Below are 26,252 nucleotides of genomic sequence, written 5' to 3'. Positions count from 1 at the left end.
GCAGATCTGTTTTATGAGAGTTTCTAAAGGAAGTTCTTCAGACAGAAGGGAAATGGTACCAGAGGGAAACTTAGAACGTCAGAAATAAAGGAAGAACAACAGCAGTGTAACTGAAAATAATTTTAAAAATGGGAAGGGGGTGATGTGAAAACTAACTTTTACAATATATAGATTGCTGTTTGAAAAAAACTATTGCAGAAGAAATTCATTCTCCAATATGGTTGAAACAATATTAAATAATTTAAAAAGTCCTTTAAAAACTTAATTGAAAAAAGTAGGCTATGAAACTATATATATAGAGAGAACTAAATTTGTTTCTATATGTTAAATATAGAAACACACAGAGCTCTGGGTGGTGGCATTTTGGGAGATGTTTAAAACAGTTTCATGTTTCCAAATATTCAACACAAGCACTATTAAATTTATGATGAAGAAAAGATTACCATTGTTTAAAAAAATCCACTGTCTTGCTAGACTTCATTTTAGACTCTTGGCACAAACATTTCCTCTTAGGCACACAATATAAGCTTCAATGACTCATCTGAATGTAAATTTGGCTCTTAGACTTTAAAGACTTAAAATCAAATAGACAAAAAAGAAGAAATTCCTATGGTATTCTAGGACAAATAGGATTGCTTATGTCATCTACTGATTCAGAACCCACATCTAAGGAGCTCAAAAGACTTAACAAGATCAAATCTTGTTAATTTCCACATCATACATGTTAAGACAGTGAAAAAGAAATTATGATGCTGATTGAATTGGAATGCATGGAATTTCCAAGGCACAATGCTTATTGCAATCAGAGCTATTGCAAAATGTGATGTCAACATAATTCTCCTAAGTGCTTCTGTGCTACTGCTTCATAAACAAGGGATGGAGACTAACCCCAAATGAGCTATTGATTGCATTATGATGTTATCTGAGTACTCCACAGGAAAGGGACTGATTTGTTAGCAGTCAGCCGAATGTGCCTCACTGGGGAGGAAGAGTAAACATCTACCATTTCCTGTTCCCCCTTTTCCCGGGCATAGACCTTCTCCTCATCTTCAGAACTGAGCCCACACTGGCTCAGAGTTGGGGTGCAGGGACCACATGACCCACACTAGATCAGAAAGTATACTTCCGCAAGGTTTTCTAACTGTAGCTGCCATTTTGGTGGCCATGTTTGCTGGCTTGGGGGGAAGTAGAAAGTAGAGCCCTTGCCTTCTACTAGCTAAAGGCCAACTCCACACCTGTTCTTCCTGTGGACTGGGCTCTGAGTCCCCAACTTACACTCTTGTTTGCTTTTGAGGTGGCTTGATCTGAGTTTCTGCCATCTGTATCTACAGAGTAGAGTCCGAAGTTACACAATAACTTAGTAACTCTGCAATCTTGTGAAGAGGGAGAATGTTGGGGTATGTGTGAGTAATGAAACATTCCTTTCTCAGAAATCCTTTGGTTCAAGTTATGTGACTCTTACAATGTGTGAGGTATTTCGGCACCATTTCTCAGTACCACATTCTGATATAATTATCCATTTATCTATCTCTCTGCTAGACTATTTAGGGTGTAAGGTTGTTTGGTCTTTGAAGACTTAGTTTTACTGGACTTTGTATCTCAAGAGCCAAAGTATGTGCCTGCATGGCACGTAGTGGCCACTTATTCAATGTTAGTTGATTTAAAAAGGATTAAGTAAAATACGATCATTTTTCCTCCTATTACAGAATCACTTCACTCCTTCAAACTTTATTAATTGGAAATTTGTGACTAGGCTAGAAAAATTAATTTATTTAAGAAAAAGGGTGTTATTATCCTATTTAGTAGCACAAGAAACCATAAAGACAATGATTAAACTAATTAAGAAAATAAATTGTTTCAAGTAGGCCATCGCTATTTAAAATCACTGATTCATATAGAAATAATCTGTGGGCTAAGTTACAAATAATATCCCTCTACCTATTCATTAAATCAGGTCCCTGAGGATGTTTATTAAGCAACACTTTGTTAACTTGATTCATTTACGATTTGTACTTGAAATACCCACAAAACAACCTTTTACTATTTCAAAAGGTGACATTTGCAGTTTTACATACAGTTTACTTACAAACATAAATTCTCTTAAAATCTACAAAATATAACAGAGAGAGGAGATAAACATAAAATTCTTCCTGATTTTTGCTTCATTATTTTTATTTCTTTCAGACACTTTCTAATTTTATTCATGCCCCAGGCACATGCTACTCAGTCTAAATACCCAACATCCAATCTCATTAGCACTCTCTAATGTTGATTATCATTAACTATTGACTGGATCAAGGAGTTACAGTACAAAAGTCTCATCATACCTTATTCCTGGCTATTGCCTAGAATGACCTTCAAACTCCGTCTCCAAATTCACTTTATCCTCAGCATTCCCTTTCTTAGTTATTACCAGCTATACCCTTCCATGTGGTCAGACCCCAAATCCTGAAGTCCTCCTGACTCCTTTCTTTCTCTCCCCTCACATTTCATCCATGAGAAAATCCTATGATCTCCATTTTCAAATCCACCCAGAACGTACCACTTCCCACTTCCTCCGCTGCCCACTACACTATCTTCTGTGTCTCTCCATGAGGTACCACACTAACTGCCTAGGAGCCAAGGAATTAAGTGACAGTGCTATTTAAAACTATTTCCATTCTCATGAGCTTATTTATGTGAATGAGCTTTCCTAGTACTTACATATCTAAAAACCAAGAAGAGGAATAGAATTGATACTAAACCCCTGTTGCATATAGATAACAAATTCATTTTTGAAAAGCACCCAAGTCACTCAGTGATGCATTTCTAATGATAATTTGCTTTAATATTTAATAATTATTTTTTGAAAAATCTATAAGATACTTATTTTGTTTTGACATCTGTGCACTCCTACTAACTGTCATAATTCAATCCAGAAGAAAATATTTGATAGGGACCCATGGTCACAAGAAATTTTATAATGTTAAGATTTAAACTTACATACTCATTTTTGATACATGAAAGTATAAGAATAGGGTGATCAAGACACTTTCAATCATAAAAATACATTACGACTTGGAGGTGCCATATTAACCCTGGATAGTTCACATTTGGACAAGTAATATGAAGGAAAATTATCTTCTATTTTACTTAAGAGACAGCTATGTTTGGGTCTTTGTTATTGTACCTGAATCTGTATATACTAATACTTTGACACAATTAAAAAAGTAATCAGGCCTGGAAACAAAATCATTGCAAGGAATAAAATTATATGGAGGAAATAGGATGGGACTATGATTTAAAGGAAAAAAAATAATGTAACATTGAGAACACTTAAAGAAGAGACGTTCATATATTTTTAAAACCTTAAGTAACAAATTGTTTCCCATAATGCCTGACTCTGGTCTAATACACAGTAAGCATTCTATAAAAATTTGCTAATTAATAGAATCACTTCTTTGGAAAATTTGTCTGACTTAGAGAATTGGAACTAAATATCTTTCTATGGACTGGCAGACTAAAAGTACTCCTTCATTTAGGAAAGCCAAATATCAATAACATATTAGATCGAAAGCATATGAATGAAGTAATGAAAATGAATGAGGGAATGAATTGGCTATTTTGGCTAACATGGAAGTTCCCAAATACCAGGCATCTTACAAAAGAAAATAACATTTACTATTAACATTTCCATTTTCATCCATTTTTGTGCCATATAACTAAAACTTCAGCTTTAAGGTTAGACATGCAGAAACCCTGGAGTAGCCACCAGAGGGAGCCCAAGTGTTTTTCTGAACATACCAGACACCAGCGAGGAAAAGAAAACCTGTACAAAATATAACGCTGGGGAAGTGGGAGCATAGGGGTAGGTAGGGGGAGGGACCATGAACTGTTTCGTTCACTTATAAGAATAGCTTGTGGGACAACAGAGCCATTTTTGCATTTATGGTACAAATTTATTTACTAGGCAGTTGTACATTGCAATACTTTGACACTCTTAAGAGGAGAATTGGTTAAACATATTAAAACCTCACATACCCTAAAACTAGGAGGTCCAGGGTGGACTGCTCTGGTGACATCCATGACTTGCTGCGGGGCCCCCAGACAAAGCAGGCGCCTTCTCCAGCTTATCTTCATGTTCCTACTCTGACTCTATCCTGGTCCATCCTTGTAATCAACTTTGGGTGTGGTTTCCTCACTTTGTTTGGGATGCAGTTATCAAATTACAGCACTGAGTGAGCACTTGGTGTGACTTGGGAATTTTTCATTCTCCTTGCTAAGCCAAGTCATATGGACATTAAGATGAATGACTTTCCATTTGGCATCCTGAAGTCTTCCCAGAATTCAGAACTGGACCAAATCCTAACAGGCTGCAAGAGCACCTTTATAAACCTTCCCAGACCCAATCACCATGTGAACCCGACCCCGCCGGCAAACCTCAGTGATCCCTCAGGCTGGAAACATATCCATGGGCTGAGGCTGCACACCAGGGAATGATCCTATTTAGAACGGAGCGGAATATAATGTTTTTTGAGAGCAGTGCCAAGTTTCAGAATTTTCCCCAAGCTTTACCTTATTTGATCTCCCAGCAGTCCTTTCATTGTGGTAGTTCAGGAATCACTATCTTATCAATGAGGAAACTGAAACTTCTGGAGGTTGTGACTTGTTTGTTCAGTGCCCCTGACTCTTAAGTGTCAGGGACAGAAACTGATGCATTTTGGGGGGACTTGAACTATAACAATGAATGAGTATTGAACTATAAGACATTATACTAATGTCTTCTGAGATAGAAAATTATCCTCTTCCTTTTCTTCCAAATTACAAGTGAGTGACAAGCGTGATGACGTGAATTTAATGATGTAGCACTTTTTTTACCCAGTATTCTCATGGCATGCTTTCTTAAGTTGCTTGTTCATGTCTGGGTGGGGTAATTTTACCATGTATACAAATAAATTAGCACAAACAAATAATTTCCACAAGGTTAGGTTTGTCTGTGGACTGCTGTTAGATTTAACATGTGGATTAATGCTTTGAATATGGAATCAAAAGCATTCTTATTGAATGTGACAATGACACCCAATTGGGAGGGGGTGGCTGGCACCTCGGCGAACTAGAATGAAATTTAAAATGACCTTGGCAAATGGAAAAGGAAAAAGAGGGGAAAATTCAGTACAAAGCTTTGCAGAGTGATTCATTCTAGAGAATGGGGCGGGGGGGCAAAGAAGAACAACAGAAATGAGGGAGCACTGACTTGTCGGCAATGTAGCAGAAAAGGATCTGGGGATCAGAGTGAACAATAGGTTTCAGAGACATCAGCACTCTAGATCTGTCATTTTAAAAAAGGAGGCATGATATGGGGAGGCATGATATAGGGCAAAATTCAAGCTAATTCCTCATCTACGTTCAAAATTGATCAAGCTTAAGGGTAAAACATGATGTTTTGCTGGGACCTGGAAATGCCTGAAGCTGGGAAGCCAGATTTTGACGACTTTAACAAGGTTTCTAGAAAGCAGAATGCCCAAAATAATGAACAGTTTTTGATCTTTGATCTGATGAAATTAGCCCCAAGAGATAAAGTTCTGGGGCTCTGTTCCTTGGTTCATTGCAATGTCCTCTTTTCTCTTCTACCTGGGTAATGTCTACTTTCCATCAAGAGTGCATGCAGGCATTTCCTCCTCCGGGAGGCCTGCTCCGAGCCCCTTCCCTTCTCCCTGAGAACTGCACACCACCCCCCTGTGTTTTGTGTGTACTCGCCCCTCTGTGTCCTGGTACAGAGTGCGTGCCAGCACTGGCTAAGCACTTGGCATGCAGCACCTCATTAATCCTCCTGGAAGCACCCTGGGGTAGGACACTGTTCTTATGCCTGCTCCGTAGATGAGGAAACAGAGGACTAAGGAGGGGAGCTAACTTGTCCACCCTTCTCATGGGTAGCAAGTAGCAGAGCTGGGCTTTAACTCAAGCCTGACAAGCTCCTAGGCCATGTCCTCATGCCACGCTTTCTGCCCACATGTGTCCACGACACTTCCTTGTACGAATGTGTTCACATGTCTGCCTCTATCCACTGATTACAGCTCCCTGAAGGTAAACTGCTTCATTTATTGTCATAGTCCCCCATGGGGCTTGAGATTAATCAATACACACGTGTTAAATGAACGGTTTTCAAGCAAATAGACGGCACATTTTACGGGCATTTCTGAATCATTCTTTGACTGAAGGAAAATAGAAAATAAAGCAAAGTTGAAGTGCAGAGAACTTAAACAATTTAAAACTGGCAATATGAATTCTGAACCATACCAGAATTACTAAAAATGATTTTATAATTTTTTTCTGGAAAATTTAAAGAATGCAAATAGCTAAATATATATTTATACCTACATACATATGTATGTGTCTATATATGTAGATGTGTGTGTGTGTATGTACATCAGAGATAGATAATATCTATCATCTCTCTCTCTTCAATGTAGTTTTACCTATCGGTAAGGAAAATGACTACAGAATATTTTAACATCTGTAGATTCAAGGGAGCCTGTCTGACACAGAATTGTCATAAGAAAAGAATCCAAACCTTAAATGACATGTAATCCCCAGATTAATTTATTCTATCTAAGAATGCTACACTTGTCTCTCTGAAACATGAGATGTATTTTGCAAACAGTTTGGTTTCATTTTCTCAAAACAAGAAGATTAAAAATTCAAATACATAAAGGACACTACATATTTAATTCTCACGCTCAGTTGAGATAAAATGCTAGCAGCCCAGAGTTACAGGTGATGAATATAAATACCTGTAGCACAGGATGAAATATTTCTGAAGACAGCAATACACTCTCCCCTAACTTTGGACTCAGCAGTTAGTACCTTACTATCAACACGACGTTATGTTCCTTGTCCCTGCTGGTGGTGTAACTGATTCTCAGCAGCACAGCCCGGACGGACCAGCCTCACCTCAGGCCTGTGCTATTTCTTAAAGTGAGAGCAGAGAGACGTTGTTGGCTAGAGAGCCTGGGGAATCTCATTGCTTCTACTGTTATCAGTATTAACTATTAAACGCGACCCAGGTTCTCTGTGATATGTGGCCAAGTCAAATTCTAGTTACAGAAAAGATTAAGAACCTATTCAGAGCCCTATTCAGAGCAGGGTTACATGGCATAACTCGGTGGCACGCCTAAAAAAACCATCATCCGGGCAGCAACATTAGAAAGTTCTATTCCATAAAAGAAATTTTTAAAGTGTAGAGACACCAACATTAGAACATTAAAACAATCACTGAATGTAATTCCTAATATTATAAACATAACTGTAAAATAGAGTAACAAGTCACCACCCAAATATACCCCAGTATGTGCCCTTTCTCCAAGCAAACTCACGGCGAGCAGTTCCTGTGAACATGACCGAGAACATGCAGAGGCAACAAACACGTGGCCCAGTTGACAACAGAAGACCAGGTTTTTAGAGTGTTACCTGCATTTACCAGTCACTATTTAGATGAAGGACAACTACACATCATCTTAAAACTGGAAGGCCAAACTGGAAGCTGGAGAGGAAGACGGTACAGTCAGCTTTTACAAGCGATTGGAGGAACAGATGGAATAAAAAGCAGAAAGGAATTCAGCAAGGGCACTCTGCCCCATAAAGTGCATAACTTACAAACACAAAAACAAACATGTCTTCAGAGACCCGAGAGCTGAAGCTGCCCTTGGCACCTTCACCATGAAGTCACTGGGGCTCTCCAGGAGGTGGGGCAAAGTAAGTCTTGGCTCACTGAGCCACGCGTTCCAATAGGCCAGCTAAAGAAATGAGTATTTACACACTACACAACGCACAGAATGGGGCCAGCAACAGCTTGCATCTAATCTTCTCTTGGACGATAAGCAATTTGTCCTTCAAAATCAAAACAAGCAGGCTCAGTATTTTCTGAGTCTTTAGCATTTGATTGGTTTGCTCTCCTGTGGAGAGCTTTGCACCTTCAGCCAATCACATGCATGTTGTTTCTGGGTGGTGACATCACTGGTGAAACCATTCTCAGCCCGGAACAGAGGGAAATGGCTGCCAGGTCAATCCGTGAACTTTGGTCAAGATGTCTTGATAAGCTCTGGATGAGCATTGGTCATGTTTTAAAGCAAGATTTAAGATTTCTTCAGTGTTCTGAAGAAAACTGTTAGTTTGAATTCAGTAGGTGTTCTAAAGCTGGAGTTGAAAGGTTTTACAGGGTTTAATGGGATTATCTAAGGTTTTTTTTTTTTTCAATATATTTTAAGTTTGTATCAGGATACACAATTTCCTTTTTCTTTACCTGGCCCAGAATAATAGCCAGTCTATAATGGTAAAATAAGATGTCATCATTTAATTGGTGGGAAATATTCTAATGTGTGTTCTCTAACCTTGAAAAAGAGCAACAATAGAGATAAATGTTATTATAGTCTCTAATAATTCCTAACCTTTGACCCTAATAGTTTCTTGCTTTTTATTATTCTATTGCCCTCCTTTTAATGAGAATTTTCACAAACTGTGTAAATTATTTCATTATCATTTGCCATTTAAAATCTTGTCTTTATAATAATTTCTGAAAATTAGTCTTCATATAAATGACCTGTGATTTTTAAAAGTTTGAGAAAATTGAAGTCGTCTTCTTAAAATGAGACATATCAAATAGTTTTCCAAGACCCCAAAGCTTGCTCATTACCGTGTTTCCCCGAAAATAAGACCTAGCAGGACCATCAGCTCTAAGGCGTCTTTTGGAGCAAAAATTAATATAAGACTCAGTCATTATTATATCTTATGTTATGTTATGTTATGTTATGTTATGTTATGTTATGTTATGTTATGTTATGTTATGTTATGTTTTGTTATGTTATATTATATTATAGACCCGGTCTTATATTATAGTAAAATAAGACCAGGCCTTATATTAATTTTTGCTCCAAAAGGCGCATTACAGCTGATGGTCCAGCTAGGTCTCATTTTCGGGGAAACACGGTATTAATTGGTGGCATCAGTTCTTGCAGTGCTCGGGAAACTTTGACCTCTGTGTCGATTGTGTTTTATCCTGGAAAGAACTCTTTCATATTTAGCAAGAAGCTTGCTAAGCACACTATCAAGCTTGCTAATCACAATGGCCTGAAAAATGAAGACCTCTAATGATCCTGTTGGAAACAAGGTGTTTGTGAATCAGGCAATGGGATTATTTTGTAGTTTCTTCTTGAATCTATTTTCTGGCTTCCTCCACACTGAGGAAGAAAAGTACAAACTCCTAAAACTATAAAACTCCATAGCAGTTGCCTCTCAAAAGGATGGAGCAGAATAAGCAACAAAATCTACATAAGTAGCAAAAATATTATAGACAAGCTCATTCTTTCAAATGGCAACTGTACTGTTCAACTATAAAGCTTTCTTTTACTTATGATCTTTAGCTTCGATGTTAAAAACATGGTCAGTCAGACATAGAAGACAGAAAAAATACAACTTAACACAGATCAAAGAGGAGAACTTCTACATAAAATCAATAGCCCCAAACAATTGCAACCCTACCAAAACAGTCTACTTGCTTTATTGGCTAAATGGTCATTTTTCTAATATTTTCATCAGTTATTTTATAGGTTCCAATGTCCTGTGGTACCTAACGTTACACAATGTCTCTACCAGTTACAGTAAGTAGTAGGCAAAATAATCCAGCAAGTTAATGGACAGCCCATTTGTTTCTACACAAGTGCAATTTATGAAAAGAAAGTTTGTTTTATGTAAGGTAAGCCTGGGTCTGGAAATAAAATGTAGCTGGCAAGGCAGATAAAAACACCACTTACTGACAGCTGCATACTTGATTAAAAGTTAAACATGGTGATTAACAAAATCAAGAGTAGGAGCTGGAAAGGAGAATATATTCTTTCCACAAAGACTCTGTTTGGACACTGAAACAATAGTCTAAGTGCTTTTATTTCAGTCACAGGCATATTATTGCTATTTAGAAACATAAAGAGAATATAATATCGTCCAGCATGTAGTTAAAGAAGGTAAAGAATAAAAGAAATCACCATAACGCAACTGTTCTATTATAAAGGAAAAACTTCAATTAACACCACTTTAAGGCTCTTAGGCTTCTTTTTATCTTTCTGGAGCTTCAACTCTGTTCGTGAATGTCTTTCATCTCATTTGCTTTCCTCAGACTGATGGCACTGGAGAGGGTTCCTAATAGCACAGTGTGACATTACATCCACTCTATCTCTTGATAGAGAAAAAGTGTGCTTTTCTCTTTGCTAGAGCATTTGACATTGAATGGCTCCAACAAATGCAAATAAGCATACACAACAACTAATGCTGGGGAGACAGCCTGGCCAGCCCCCCAAATCCTTCAGGGCCACGTGGTGTTAAGGTTTCCTTGTATCCAACTTTCTGCAAACTTCCAATTCCTATTTTGGCACAAAGTGAGCTACATGATGACAGCTGGTAGACTCTCTGCTTAGAACGATGTGGCTGGTGTCCCACGGCAGGGAGGTACAATCTAAAGGTCACTGGGGGCCTCAGAGAGTCAGAGCTTCCTTTTGAAGCTTAGAACATTTTAGACCCCCCAGGGTTGGGCCATTCTGTGTGCGCTCTCCACATCACTGAGAGGCCCTTCACAAGGAGCTCTTTCATCCTCTTGATTTGGCTAATGACCTGTGTATTTTCTGTTGTCGCGTGCTTTGGGACATCGTGTCCAAACGGTGGCAGGATCGGTTTGTTCACTTCAGAGTCTAAAGGCCATGGCTTTAGACTCTCCATGAACCTCATTAGCTAGAGCTTTACTCAACGACAAAAATATTTTTTAATAGCAAAAGACCAAGGGAAAGGTTCGCTGAAGAAAGGTATTGTAAGGAGAATCACAAAGGCAAAAGAACAGTTACTGTATGTTAGGTTGGTGCAGAAGTAATTGCGGTTTTTGCAATTTTTCTTTCTTTTTTTAACCTTTTAAACCTCAATTTCTTTTGCACCAACCTACTAAAAGGTAGAACACTTTTCAGAGCAAAGAGAGCTGGAAAATGATACAGGCTTGAGAAAATAATAATTACAATAATGGTCCTAACATTTACTGAGCTCTATGGTAGTATCTCTCTATGCTTTCCACAGATTATCTCATTCAATATTCATAACAGCCTTTTAGGGTTGTCAGGACTAGCGGCCATATTTTGAAGATGAGGGAAGGGGGCTTAGAGAAGTCAGGTAGCTTGCGCAAGGCCCCGCAAGGAGGAACTAAAATCCTTTGATGAACCAAGCCAAGTAAAATTTGGGTGTGACATTTGAAGTGACGTTGCTGTCTTGGACCCAAATTTGTAGCAGTACAGCAGTGGGTGCGAATGCCCAACCAGCCCTTTAAAACCAAGATTATGAAACGAGGAAGACCTAAAGAAAGCTAGAGTCAGATCTCTGAGAAGGAACAGAAAAATAATCTGAATTTAATTAAGACGATATCTCCGTCCACAGACACAGAACCAAAAGCAGAGAAAGAAAAGGGTGACAAGTCTGTGACATTGCCACTTGGGTACAGTAATGAACGAACACAAGGCAAGGTGATACATCTGAGAGCCACTGAGCACCGCTTCAGATTCATCACTATGTGCTTCCATCAGTAACCCTTCCATGTTGTTGTCTAAATTTAGATTCCAGTTAATATAACTGGTATCATTATTATTTACATCATGTTTATAACATCAAAGATAATGTCACAAACCACTCCCATCCTTAGAATACATGCTTGATACTATTTCTTAGGAAAGGTTGACCCTAAACTTTCCACTCTCTCACCTGTTTTTCCTAAACAACTATAGTAATTCATTATTTTTGGCTTCCAAAGAGAAAGATTGACTTTAATGCACTGGGACACAATTAGACAAATTCATCATTTGACCCTGAATTGCGTATTTTGTATTCCTGCTAAGGAAAAACCACAAATTTTCTATAGGTTGCTGAACTAATGGCTTCTTGTACTGCCATGGATACATCATGGGGAAAAAGAAAACGCTTAGCAACTGTGCTGCTTCCCCCTAGCATAACCATTCTTCAGACTACTTAATGTCAAGGACATGTGAGGACCGTGTCAGAGCAATCAGCCTTCTGCCCTTTATGTTTCAAAGTGAACCACCAAAGATGCCAGAATAAGATTAGAAAGATATTTATTGCTCTGTTGAGTGTGGATAAAGAACTCTCTTTGCTGGCAAGGTAACCATAATTATTTTTTACCTTTTGACAGTTTTTAGAAGCTAGGCAGAGAGAATAGCTACTCACGTTTTCCTTGTCAGGAATCCCTAGAAGAAGAAAAGGAGAGAGAGAGAGAGGGAGAGAGAGAGAGACCATGAATTGTAAGATCCACCTGTAAAATGGAACTGAAATCCTTTCCTGAATCAAACCAACTAAAACTTTGGTGTTTTAAACAAAACAAAACAAAACAAAAAAGAAAACCTGCACAATGCTGTCTAGAGAAAAATAGCATCTATCAAAATCCGTAGCATAAATAAATCAATGAATCAGGAGCAGGGCTGTGTGCCAGACAGCAACACTTCATGCCAACTTAGATTTTCTACCATATGCTTTAACTTCCCAGAGATAAAAATCTATCCCTGCTTCATTTATACCACGTGAGCAGCTAATTCTTCTGTGTTGGCCACCAGAGCACTGAAAATTTGAGACAGACACATCAGCAACAAAAGTTGCACATAATATATTTTTACATTTCAAACCAACTCATACTGCTACAGGGACTGGAACCGAGGGGCACGTTGCACATAAATCCACTAGAATACAGCTTTCGTTGGCTGCCTTCAAGTCAGGTCTACGCAGGGCAGTGGCTGTTTCCAGGGATGTCTTAGTTTTTTTCAGCAGAAAAGTTAAACATTCATCCATTTGTGCATTCATTTACACATTTCACGAGCACCTACTACGGGCAGGTCCTGGTCCTTTGCACTTCCTTTGGGGCTGCTACTCTGACTGACACACAGGGTAAGGATGGCCATCCAGGACGCCCCAGAGCCCCAGCAGAGCTTACTCCTCCCTGTGCAGTGGGCATAAGTAGCCTTATACTGAGGAGACGTGAAAGCACGAGTGGTTTTTATCTGTGGCTTGCACCCAGCTTTGAACCACTGAGGCAGTGTGAGGTGGTTTGTAAAAATATAGTATATCCAAATTCTGAGTAAACAGGACATTCTGCATTTAATAAGGGGCTACAATGATTCACAATATTGGCATTAAAAGAACTGAGTGCACATCCTAATAGGCAGCAGTGCAGTGCACGGGAGGGATAAGAATGGAAGAGACTATTTGGAAACATTCCCTGATCAAACTTTGGCTCCAAACTTAGACAGCAACAGGGTATAAAATCTCAGGCAAGAAACAGGGGGATAGGAAGGGTTGTCCTCTCAAACAGAGAGTACTAATGGGCATGTTTGCCATCACTTCCCAGATCTGTCAGAAAGACTAAAGGTGGCCTAATGTTAGCACGCAGAAACTCATTTTGCACCCATCTGTCCCTCCCTCCTTCCGTCCCTCCCTCCCTCCCTACACTCATCTATCCATCCATCCAATCAACCACCATTTGAAAGGACTAGAGTTGGTTGAATGAGGAGATACAGGGGCATAACAAAAGCTTATTTTCTAGGTTTAAGATAAATACACAGTTGCACCAATCACCATAACTCAGTGGCTGGAAATGAAGATCTCTCTAGAGAAACAGTACTGAAAAGGTGATTTGGGGCCAGGCAGGAACTTGAAAGTTGGGTAAGGCATTAGCAGCCTTGGAATTGTGCCTTCCATGGCAGGCCATGTACAAATATTAAAAGGTTTTGAGTAACAGAGTGATATGATCAGGAAATAGGAGGGAAGAGACCGTTCATAATTAACAGACATTTAGGACATAAAAACCAGATGCAGTGGCATGGTCCCGGATTGAATTCCAGTTTGAGCAATGAACTATAAACATATTCAGTAGGGGAAATCGGAATATGAACGAGGTGGGAGCTGTTAGTAAGGAAAACCATGCCAGTTACTAGATATGCTAATGACGCAGTGGTTTTGCATGGGAAAGATTTTATTTTCAAAAATACCCGCTGAAGTATTTTTGGGGGAAGTGTATGTATATATGATCAAAAGAAAGAACTATGGCAATTATTAATTTTACAATACACACTAAGTTAATAAACAAATCCTATTTAGACATTAAGATTAATTTCATCAAAGTGATGAAAACATGGGTGTTAACGGTATCATTTTGCATGTTCGAAAATTTTCACAATAAAAAGTAAATTAAAAAAAAAGTTCTCACAATGGGATTTATAGATGCTGTAATACAGAACTGCACACCTGAAATCTATGTAACTTTACTAATAATTGTCACCCCAATAAACTTTAATTAAAAAAGAAAAGTTCCGTGTAGGTTAGCTGTAGGGTAGACCAAGGGTGAGACACTGAAGGTTCAGAGCCAGCGGAGTCATTTTTGCCCTCAGGTCAAGAGTGACAAGGCCCTCGGCAGGTGGCTGTGGAGGGAACAGAAATGAAAGAATAAGACCATGACCGAGGAAGAAGCAAGGAATGGACAAGTGATTAACCCCGGTGGGTAGAGATGAGAGAAAGGATGACTCCGAAATGGTCAGGTAGAGCCCGGTAGATGGGAGCAGAACAGATGAGAGTTAAGAATGGAAATGAGCTTTCAGGACAGAGGATCAGTTTTGTGGGGATTGGGGTGTATTCTGATACTGATTTTTTTCTTTCTTTCTTTTTTTTTTTTTAAGGAGGGCGCAGCTCACAGTGGACCATGCAGGGATCAAACCTGCAACCTTGGTGTTATTAGCACCAAGCTCTAACCAACTGAGCAAAATGGCCACCCCTGCTACTGATATTTTGAGTTTAAGAAGCCAGCAGGACACCCGGAATGAAAGAGAACCCGCAGTCATTTGCAAAGCTAGGCTACTCTTTGGAGGAATCAGAGGTATTGGATCAAGAAGTATTTATATTAATAGCAAGATATGATGCAATGGTCAAGAGGAAAATATAGAGAAAAACAGCCAAGGCAGTTTGGGTAATACCTAGATTTTTGAATGAGAGGAAGAAGTACCTGTGAAAGAGACGATGGCCAGCGAGACCCCAGAAAACAAGGAGAATGCAGTGGAGCCCGGGAATCAGGGGAGAATGGAGCCTGGGCATGCATAGTCTTATTCAATTCAGAGAGAATGGGAAACAGTAACAACTGAGACTGGTTACTGGTTGGTCACTGGAAGCTGCAGGGTGGTTTCAGTCAAGAAGTATGGAGCAGAAGCCAGCCTTTGAGGGGTTAAAGAGGAAATCATAACTAACGTCATCTGGGTGTTCATTATATGCTTGGAACCCTTCTAAACACTTGGCGTGTTTTGCTTCATTTAATCTTCACAATAATTCTGTGAGGAAACCAAGGCACAGAGAGACTAAGTGCCTTGCCTAGGGTCACACAGCTAGGAGACAGCACAGCTGGGATTTCACCTCAGGTACTTCTCATGAGCCAGTGAGCCCTAGGTCAGCTAGGAGAGAAAATCAAAAACAGGGGAAGGAAGGAAAGGAAAGAAATATCTGCCCTCTTTTCTCAGGACAGAAGAGAAACAGAGGGAGAGAGGGCAGGGCCTACACAGAAATAGTGCACCCGAGGGGAAGGAAAGTGAGGAAGCTCATTTAAAGATCGTGGTCAAGTGAGGAAAACAATCACCTACAGAGAGTGACAAGTCTGGGAGTAAGAGTGGATAGGAAGCTAGAAAGAGGAGCTAGAAAGGAGGCAGGAGGAGGATTTGAAGGGTCTGTCTGGCTCTGAAGATGTTTGGAGTGAAAGTGCTGCCTGCTGCGTCACTGCGTCTAGCTGAAGTACTACCGCTTCAAAAACCCCAGTACTTGGTACCTTGTCACATATAAATGTGCAAGAGCCATAAGGGGTTTCAGATTTGCACCGCGCATCGCCCATGGATAGTAACCAGTGCTAAGTAGGTGCTTCCAACATACTCACACAGATAGACTCAGGACACAGGATTTCTTTGAGCCTAGTGGGCACTCACTAGAAAAGAGTATCACAGAGAAAAACTCCCTTTCTTTTATGATCAGAAGGAGACTGGTCTCTTATAAAAGGCCTGGAGTTTGGAGAGGCCGTGATTTAAGAAGAATAATGACACGTGCTGCTTTTCTCTTTGATCAATAACATCAAAATAAACAAGAGGTGGAGCTCTCAGGTGTCTCGACTTGACTGGGACAAACACAGTTCATGAATTCCATTTTTTTAAAGAGCACAGAAACAACACTGGATTTCACTATAACATGAAGAGATTCCCAGAGAGCATCCTAAGTATGCTGAAGTTCCAGCTGGCACCAAAGCATACCTCCCTCCATCAGTTAAAACCACAAAATAATAGTGTGTTAACAATTTTTTTAAAATAACCCATGTGGGCTGGCAGGTCTGTTTATCCACAAAGGAGTCTGGAAACTTATCCTGTCAAGCTGGTGTAGGACATATTTTTTTTGTCACATGAAAACACACACCACACGACAAATTTTTAGATACAAAATGTTCACATTTTTCACTTACTGTCATTGTTAGTTCCCGTTTCCATAACACCATAAGGAGGAGCCAGAAGTCCTGCCATGTACTGTCGATATTTCTGAAAGACAAGATTGTAAACTCAATGCACAGATATTGACTCACTTGGAGCATTCATTTATTTACACGTTCAAAAGCCGAAACGTTGGGTGTCAGGAAGCATCTGACTCTTGTATTTATAGAGCCATGAAACGTGCTGTCTGGGATCTGTGGTCTAAAATAAAGATGCTGTGCTCTAAAGAGGTCTTCCTGAATAAGACTGAATGTTTCCTCGGCCCAGGGAGGGGGTTCTATCTCAGCCAGTTCCTTTGTGTACTTGTGACTGATTACCCGAATTGTGTGGGCTTTTACCCTCCCTCCACGTCTTGCCCAGCTTCTCACTCCCGCAAACAAATGCTCAGGTTTTTGTAGAGGGAAAAGACACTTGGTTTTTATAGATGCAGATACAAATAAATAGGTGAATGGCACTGAATCAGCTTTCTTTCAAAGCAATACATCGCTGGAAAATGTCTATTTTGAAAGAAGCTGATTTGCTTCCATTTACTTACTCCCTTTGACATCATACACCTGCCCATATGTGACTTGCAAAGAACTTTAGGTATGTTGTTAAATAGAACGGTTTGGCTTCCTTTAGAACTATTTGGATTCTCCTGAATAGTATCCCCCTGACTTTTGGTCCAGGCATGCTCTAAAACCTGGGGCTCAGCAATATACACTAGCCCCTGGAGTCCGTGCTGTTTTGAAGGGATAAGGCTTGGTGAGCATAAAGCAATCTAGAGCCTCCAGCGAGAGAGGAGTGGCGTTTACAAAGAATGGAAAATGCATATGAGAATCCTCTCTTCTCAGGTAATAAATATAGCCTTCTCCCCTTTCAGAATGAAAGCTGGGAAATTTTATTTATTGCATGGTGTCATGTATATTTATGGTTTATAATTATGATGACACATAAATATTAAACAGCATCAAAAGAATCAACACTCTGGAATGTGCTTGTGGGATACACAAACGTCAGCAGAAAAGACTTCATCTGTAGCAATGGGCAGCTGGCAACGTGTAATATCTGAGCAACCATCTGGCCCATTTGGTAGATTTGAATGGTGTTTGTAATGTAACATTGACGATTTCTCAAAAGAGCCTTCTTCTAATCAAGATGTGACTAGCTTTTATTTTTTAATCCTTTCTTGTTCTCATTCTAAGGCAACTATACTAACACCTGCATGCAAACATTAAAAATCATGATTTTCTCGCCTCTGAGTGAACTAATCACTCAAACATCCCACAGGACCAATCTGTCACCCTGAATTCCTGACAGTTCCTTTGATAACCTCCCAATTCCGATTCACTTCTTTCTGATGACACCGTCTACTCTTCTTCCTCACGAGAAAGCCTTGGTGAAACACATTTCTCGGCAGGACATTATGCTGGACTCAGAATTAAACAGGCACAGAGAGAGCAGGCAGGGACGGGGCTACCTTATAATAGAGCTTATTGGCACTGAAGGGACAACCTGAAAGACGAGAGACGACTGTATTAGTAACTATAGATTGTGACACAGTGCATGTCTTCATAGAAGCTTAAAGGCCACTTCCAGCTTTCTGAGAAACAGAAAACGAAAGGGAATTAACCAATTCACCAGACCATGGTTAACGAGCCCCCCACATGAAAAGTCAGCAAAGGCCAGCTTAAACCTAAGGTCGGCAGTTTTTCAGAGGCGACCCAGCACATTTTTAGGGGGGTTACTCACTGTCACCTTTACACGCGTCCCACACCCCAGCTGCAGGGCTGTGCAGCAGCCTGGCTGTGTCCCTTGACAACGTCCTCTTGGGAGCCGTGCTGGACCTCCCGCTGCAAAGCCTTTGTCGGGATCCCAACACACTCTGATACCTCAGCAACTTAAATGGCTTCACTCAATCATGTTTAAATCACCACACGCACTGGACAGAGCTATGGCCTTAACTGCCCCACACTGTGACCCACACCGTGGACGGCTCCTGGCTGGAGGACTCCTCAACCTTCCCCCTCCAGTCCTCCAGGAATGATGAGGACAGTTAGGAAATCAGTTATTCATAGGACCAGAAAACCACAAGGGCCTTCAGGGGTCTTAGAAGAGTTTGGTACACTTTGTTCTTAGAATCTACTCCTGGCTTGGTCACTAAGCAGCTGGGTTACCTCAAACACGTCCTTCGAGACCTCTGGCTTCAGTCTCTTCATCCGTAAAATGGGTGCTCTGAATTTGATCCAGGGTTCTTATATGTTGTTCTGCAGAACCCTGAGTTCCCTTGGACAAGGGCATGGTGCAAACAGAGCCCTCGGTCCCTACGGCAACTACAGTGTCTTCACTTTTATCTGTTTTATAAATTAGAGTTCTAAGAGCAATTTCATGTGAAAGATGGCATTTGCGTCTAAAAAATAAAAGTTTACAAACCCCCAAATTAAATCATCTCTAAACTTCCAGCCAGACAGAGGTCACTCAAAGATATTCATGAAGAAGCAACAGAGGTCAATTTAGGACTTGTCTAGGAACTATTAGGGACCCTACTATGTTAGGAAGACTTTGTGGTTGTGGATTGGCCAAGAGACAGGTGGCTCCTCACCTGAAAGGTTTATTTAAGAAATGGGTACTAAGAATTTATCTGCGATGCACCCTAGTGCCAGGCTGACCTTCTCCAACTGAACAGTGCAGATTCCCAGTGTGGTACCCTGCAGGGCCGGCCGGCATGTGAGAGGAGTTCACGGGAGCTCTTCCTGAAGCTTAAATTTTATTCCATGCCAAGTAGTGTAGAGGATTATTTTTATACTTTTTAACATGGAGTAGAAAGCTACATTTGCATACATTTTAAAGATTAAAAGCATGAGACTTCAAAGAAATTGTGAGCTTGCTGCTGGCTATGTCTAGCTACAAAGGGTCTAGATCCAGGGCATAATGTATTGATTTCGTCTGCATTCGGGGAACTTCAGTGGAAAAAAAACTAAGAACGTCTGATATTATGGAAAGGGGCAGACATTGCAATCACCCAAGAAAGGGGTCTTAATTCTAATTCCACCCCATGCTACTTGTGTGAACTTGAGTAAGTGACCTACCTCAGTGTTCTAGCTAAGGAACCTGGGTGAATGACACCCATCTTTCAGGACCAGTGGGAGGATGAGACATAAAATCTATGAAAGTGCCAAGCGCATATCAGGCACTTAATAAATGGTTGCTGATAATAATAATAATAATAATAATAATAATAATAATAATAGAAATAATGAGTGAAGGATAATCAAGCTACCACAGTGTATTTGATGATATTTCCCAAGCAGTTTTAGGAAAGAACATTCCCTACACGACAACTTCGTTGCTGAGGCTGTGGACACACACGCAGTATAAACACTCACAATACATCTACTGGCCTGTCTGTTAAATGGGGCTGCGGAGAAATGAGAATTTAAATAACAGACTTTCTTAAATAGTTGTACAATAAACTGCCTATTTTTATATTCATGTGGCAAAACAGTCCAAGGAGAAAAGAACAAGAGAGCAAGGTCAGAAATAATTTAACAAAAATAAGCAATGCCTTTCAGCCATCAGAACTGTTTTTATTAACGGGATCCTTTAAAAACAAATGAATCTGTAAATGACAGTTGGCCAGTTTGTTAAGCAAAGTCAGTGCCTGTGTCTCAGAACAGAGGGAGGAGGGAAGGTGGATGGGGGAGTGGGGGTGGGGGTTAGAGTAGAGGGGAAGGAAGATGTCTTCGGGCTCAGGAGACTAGATGTGGGTCCCTAAACGGAGGTGATAATGTGCTACCAGGTACACTAATATTTATGAGAAGGGACAAAAGATGACAGTCTCAGAAAGGTTAAAACCTAGCCCATCTCCCATCCAATCCATTGCCCCCACCAAGCCACTGAGAAAGGCTGGCAGGAAGGCGGGTAGAGCAAGTACTAGGCCAAGGGGTGCTGGGGCAAAACCTAGATCTGCTCCACAGCCTGAAGCCCTGGCCTGGGGGTGCTCCTCCTTAGAGCAGGGGTACCTCTCTCTAATTTGCACAAAGGCTCTGTGTGAACTAGGAGACGGAATACAATATTTGGGTGGTTTCCGCTGGGAGGGGAGACATACTAGAGTAGAGACACGCCACACTCTGAAAGGCCAATGTCAGTTTGTAAAGCAGGACTTGCAGAGAATAAAGGAAAGTTGGCAGCTTGAACCCTAGCTGGACCCTCTATGATAAGAGAAGAAGGGGTCCCAGGGGGCAGGACTCCTCACCCGGGAGGTCACCGTATTGCTGACACACTGTGAAACCTTTTCTGGATGTTCTCCAAGCTGCTGCCTGCTGCCAAGGTCCATCCAAGCTACCAGCAGGAGCCTCCCCGAGAGAGGCCAGTGTGGCACATGACGGTGACCACATCCCTGCCCAGCCAGCAGCAGCCGGGCGGAAATCGGAGCTTTGGGCACACCCCTTCCCAGCAACTGTACCCCCGCCTTCCGTCCCCTGGGCCTAGGAGATGATCAGGTTGCAGGGAAAACATAAACAGTATCCTTAGGCTGGGATATCAGCACTAGAGAAGCATTAAAAACAGGAAGCCACGCAGATGAGGCGCTGGTGTGAACACCTGTGGGGAGGGGCATGAGCTCAGTCCAGGGACACAGTAACCACAGCCCAGGGTGGGCTGTTCCAGGGGTGTGGGGCTACGTCGTCTCATAATGTACCATTCACTGCATCTTTACTAGGTTCTCCCAGAGTATTAAAGCTGAGTTCATAAAACGTAATGGCAAACAGTTCGTCTGCACTTTCCCTGAAAGCATCATAATTATGTGGTGGAACAGCTTAGAATAGGGGTATAAAGTCTAGGTTCTTTTTCTTCTGTTTCTTGGCAAGAGTTCTTTCCCAACTTCTGTATGCTATATAATGCATGATGTGAAAATGGACATGACACATTGCTCTAAAATCTCAGAGAGCTAGACAATGCTAAACTATGGGAAGAGTAGGAAAGAGGAGGAAAGCAAAGCAGTTGTAAATGGAAACCTTCAAGCGGAATTTTTCTGTCTACCCTTTAAAGCCATATGTACTGCTTTCCTCGCAGCAAATCACTGGCTGGACCGGGTTCACTCCTTCTGCCCAAGTATTCTGTTTCTTTGTTTCTTGATTTTTATAGCATTGGCATAATGGGGCACCAAGCACTTCCATCAACACTTCTTCAATGATGTTTAATTACATCCGTTGGCTCGATTGCAGATATTTCTAAATGGAGGCAAAATTCTGCTTGCCAACTCCTGGCCATTTTTAATTCATGCCCAACCTGCAAGAGCGGTAATTTGGAGTATGGTAGTCACAACTGTAGCTAATGGAGGAAGTTTCCAGACCCCAATTGTCCAAGAATCCTAGACTAAAGCCTGAGTGGGATGACACTGCAAAATGAGCAAATAAAGTCTCTCTGAAAAAGGCACCTGTTTGAAATTCTCTGTCCTACTGGCTTGTGAAGATATAGGGTTCCTAACGTACCCTCAAGAGAGAGCAGACTTACTGTGAGGAGCAAAAGTGTAGCCAGTTCTCATTCAGCCAGACTTATAATAGAGGTTAGCCAGGTTAACCCTGAAGGAACAGGAGAATACATATGCATTTGCTTAGTCAAGGTGACAAGGGTGGCCCTGTGGGGTCCTCACAGACCTTGCATCGAGTGAGGGGGACAGCTCTTCCGATATGACCGTACAAACAATCATCTCAGCATAGTTGCACCAGGGGCTTGAAAGGAAAACAGTGCAGTGCGTACTGAAAATGTGGCTGCGTGGTAGAAAGTGGGGCAAATTCAGATTTGGGAGTCAGGGCGCTGGCATAGCATCTGAGGCTGAGGAAGCTTGGGGGTGAGGCGCAGAGGAAGGAAGAACAAGGCTTCCAGAAAGAGAGGGAACACATGTGGTGTGAAGAGACACAACCAGTCTGGCAAGAGAGTCAGGATGAGGGGGTGAGAGAAGGTGGGGAGGCCCGAGCAGTGCAGGGGCCTGACAGGTGACACCTTGAAGGTCGCAGGTCCTGATGACGATTTTGAACACTAAGTACAACGGGAAGCAGTTTAAGGGGAGAAGTAACAAGAACAGATAATGTTTTTAAAGGATCATTCTGGCTGACGAGCGGAGAATGGTTTTGAAGGGGAAAAAAGGAAGGCATAAACCCTTAAGGCGAGGGCAGGCCTGGATGTGGGCCTTCAAAGAAGCCTGAACTGGGCAAGAGAAAGAGGGGGTGGTAAAGACACTTCACTGCTAGAGGCTAAACTACTTACAGTTAATGATATTAAAGAATCAGATTTCTCGTTGAAGCACACTCAATACATCTGTACTTTTAATAGGACTAAAATGTTCGGAGATTTCAAGGAGCTAACTGAAATGATTATAATTTAAGTTAGTGCACACTCTGTCTACTTGACTAATTAAATTAGCCATGAGCTCCTCTTAGGGAAACGCAAATTGAGAGCAAGACACACACACAGTAGGTCAGTGCAATGTAATTGAGAGTCATAAAATAATTTGCTCTGGAGCTGTTATTGCATAATAAGTCGTCATAATTCTCTTTTTGCTAAACCTGAACCTACTACAGTCCATCTAACACATAAATGTGACTATGAAGATGGAAAAAAATAGCCACTGCCTCCTTGTTTATAGAAAAAAACTTGATTGACATTTAATTTAACCATATCAGTCTTCAAAGGGTGACAGGTATTAAGTATAGTTATTGTGCATTAAGATGCTCAAACGCAGCTCTTGGAAAACTAATAGGAATGTCAGTAATGCATATAATGGAAACATGCAAGTTCCAAAAAAGTGCTAAAATATTGATAAGACAGAATTAGGATGCAGGGATCATTTAAAAAGCTAAAATAAAGGATCATTTTACAGGAAGTAATAGCCTACTAGTGCAAATCTACCAACATTTTGTTTTTGCTTTCTTGCTGCTGTAGTAGGCAAAACGGACGGTGGACAGAGGAGTGATTTAGGGGCTGCTGTGATCTGAGTGTGTCCCCTCCCCCACTCATAGGTTGAAATCCTCACCCCCAAGGTGATGGAATTAGGAGGTGGGGCCTTTGGGAGGTGATTGGGTCTTGAGGGTGGAGCCCCCGTGAATGGGATCAGGGCTCTTAGCAGAGACCCCACAAAGCTCCCTAGCCCCTTCTGCCCTATGGGATCTGGAAAAGGGCCTTTACCTGACCATTGTGGCAGCCTGATCTCAGATGTCCAGCCCCCAGAACTGTAAGAAGTAAATTTCTGTTGTTGATAAGCCCCCCAGTCTGTAGGATTCTGTTATAGTAGCCCACACAGACTAGGACGGGGGGATAGGAAGACTTTACTGGCCCAAACAGGTATCTGAATTTCCCACTTTAGAGACATTCCTTTAGTTTCTGGCTTTGTCCCCCAAACTCTGAAACCACTGGGCTCGAGATACTATGCATGTCTCTGGTTATTTTCAGACCAGGTTTCTGTAGAAGCATGCATGTGTAACTCACCTGTCCTGCTGCCTTAACTCCAATCCTACCCTGTAACCCCCAGTGGGCATTCAGGACCCCAGTTTTCTCCATAGTCATGCACATTGGACGCTAGAATGGAAACTATACAAGGGCAGTGGCTTTTATTTGTTTTGTACATCAATGGAACTCAACAGCCTGCAGTAAGCTACTTCTTAGCTTCAACCATTCTCGACTTATGGAGACTTTCTACCTCAATTCATTCTAAACTCCTGCATCTTTTCTGCCCATACACATTGTCTGTGCCTACTTTCTTCATCTCCCTTCATTATCATCATTTCTATTATTTCTGTTCCAAGATCTATACCAGCTGGAAAATCACGGTACAGTAGCTCTGTGTGGTTTGGGAAGCTCCTGGTTATTGTGGGATACTGTACCCCTCGAATCCTTTGAGTGGTTCCTGGTCTTTACCATCACTCTACTCTAGACAACATAAAGTGTAGTGTGTCTTCCCTATAGTGTGTTCTTAGAGGCCTCACGCATGCCCCCTACTTTCTAACTCCCCTCCATATCATCGAATAACAGATTGGGCCCCTCTTCTCCCAGCATGAACGCTAGGACGTGTCAATAATGAAAGTGGTGCATTAGCCATCCGGGAAATAAGTGTAGAAGAGAACTTTACAGTGCCATGTGTCAGAGGGGGTGGGGCATGAGAGAGGGCAAGGATGAAAGAAAGCTTTAAGATCCAGGCAAATGTGAGTTCCATCCAGTTCTGCAAACATCCGCTGGTGCTAACAAGCCTTTCGAGCCTTCCCATGAGCTGCCCTCCTCTTGCTGCCCCAGCTACAGTTCCCACACTCGCCCCCGGGTCACTTGTCTCCAACCACACTGGCCCCCTTGAGCGCACTCAGCTTTCCCCTGCAGTCCTTCCTGCAACGTACTTCCCACCACTGGCCTTGCTTATTTCCACACTTCTGCACTTCTACATGATTTCCTCGGAGTGGCCTTCCCTGAGTCGCACTTGATCTGAGTCTCTTTTATTCTCTCTCTCAGCATCATGCCTGAATCATCAGTGTTTGCCATCAGCATGCCCAGGCGACGTGTGGGTATGTACCGTATGTGAGTGTGTGCTGGTTCAAGGCCTTTCTCCTCTGCTCCATTACAGGCTAACAGGACATTCTCCCACTGCATACCTAAAACCTCACACAGGGCTGGGCCATAGCAGAATTTCAATGACTATTTGTTGAGTGAATGAATAAGTGAAAGAATTTTCTAAGCACTCTGAGGTTCGGGTTCTTCAATAATAAACCAGAAATATTACCATGTCCCAATCATGGCTGATGGGAGAACTGAGTGCAATAATCCACGTACAGATCTTCACAACCCTGGCACGCAATGTATATTGGTTCCCATTCCCTCTATATCATGTCTTCTCAGGCCGAATCTGCCGAATGGCACATTTCCATTTAAAAAACTAATGCTTGAAAGAAAAATAAGCCTAATGCATGAAAATCTACAAAAATTAATCTAATGATTTGCAGATATGATGAAAGAAGCTATTGAAATCATATGATGTACACGGTTAAATATTTCTGTGATGTTTGTTTGCTCTTTATAAAAAAGCCTCTTGCTTTCAGAGAAGGGACAGAAGAAGCATGAAGATCACTTGATGCTGATAAAAACAAAACCTAAATCTGACACATCAAAATCTATTTAAATTACAAAATTGAATACTAATCAATTTTCTAATTTAAAAGGAAGTACAGAGTAATAGAGCAGCCAATCTACTCCACCAGAATTACCACCGAAATACACTCATTAGTGAGAATTTCATTTAAAAAGATCCATACATGAATTTTGCTGAAAAAACTGGCAGCCATATATAAATAGTTGAAGATAGAAAATGATTCATTTTACATATCTGGCTTATTTTTTTCATAATTCCGCCTATTGCTGTTCCTTTCTCAGCCACGTCATCTTTGATGACTGCCTTTTGGTTTTGTTCTAACTACATACTATTCTCTCCCCCCCAACTCCTTCCCTCCATCTCGCTCCCTTTCCCTTTCCCCTCCCACCCTCCACTCTTCCCCTCCTTACAATTTTAGTAATGAAAAATTATAGTAATTATAATTTTTAGTAATGAAAATAACAATTTTCATTACTATAAAATAAACACATGATAACAAATTTAAATTACAAGGTTTATAAAATGAAAAAAATATTGTTTCTCCCCACTACCCTCCACCTACTGACCTACCCAGT

At 41.1% G+C, this 26,252-nt stretch overlaps 1 protein-coding gene across 6 annotated transcripts in view; it reads right to left on the bottom strand.

Moving 5' to 3' along the window:
- The window catches only part of RAPGEF4 (Rap guanine nucleotide exchange factor 4), a 278,720-nt gene that overhangs the window by 105,541 nt on the left and 146,927 nt on the right, over positions 1-26,252 (bottom strand). For 2 of the 6 annotated variants that reach the window (XM_081051093.1, XM_081051094.1), the window contains exons 5-6: positions 16,544-16,616; positions 12,241-12,260 (exon numbers count right to left, since the gene is read on the bottom strand). In XM_081051093.1, coding sequence (XP_080907219.1) covers positions 12,241-12,260; positions 16,544-16,616 — 93 coding nt within the window. Of the gene's footprint in view, positions 1-6,770; positions 6,924-7,352; positions 7,552-7,632; positions 7,701-12,240; positions 12,261-16,543; positions 16,617-26,252 lie in introns of those variants that run through there. The other 4 variants (XM_081051095.1, XM_081051096.1, XM_081051097.1 and 1 more) reach the window with 4 other exon arrangements.

Source organism: Rhinolophus hipposideros (assembly GCF_964194185.1).
Source record: "Rhinolophus hipposideros genome assembly, chromosome: 6".
Lineage (NCBI taxonomy): Eukaryota > Metazoa > Chordata > Mammalia > Chiroptera > Rhinolophidae > Rhinolophus > Rhinolophus hipposideros.
This window is presented reverse-complemented; position numbering and strand designations above follow the sequence as displayed.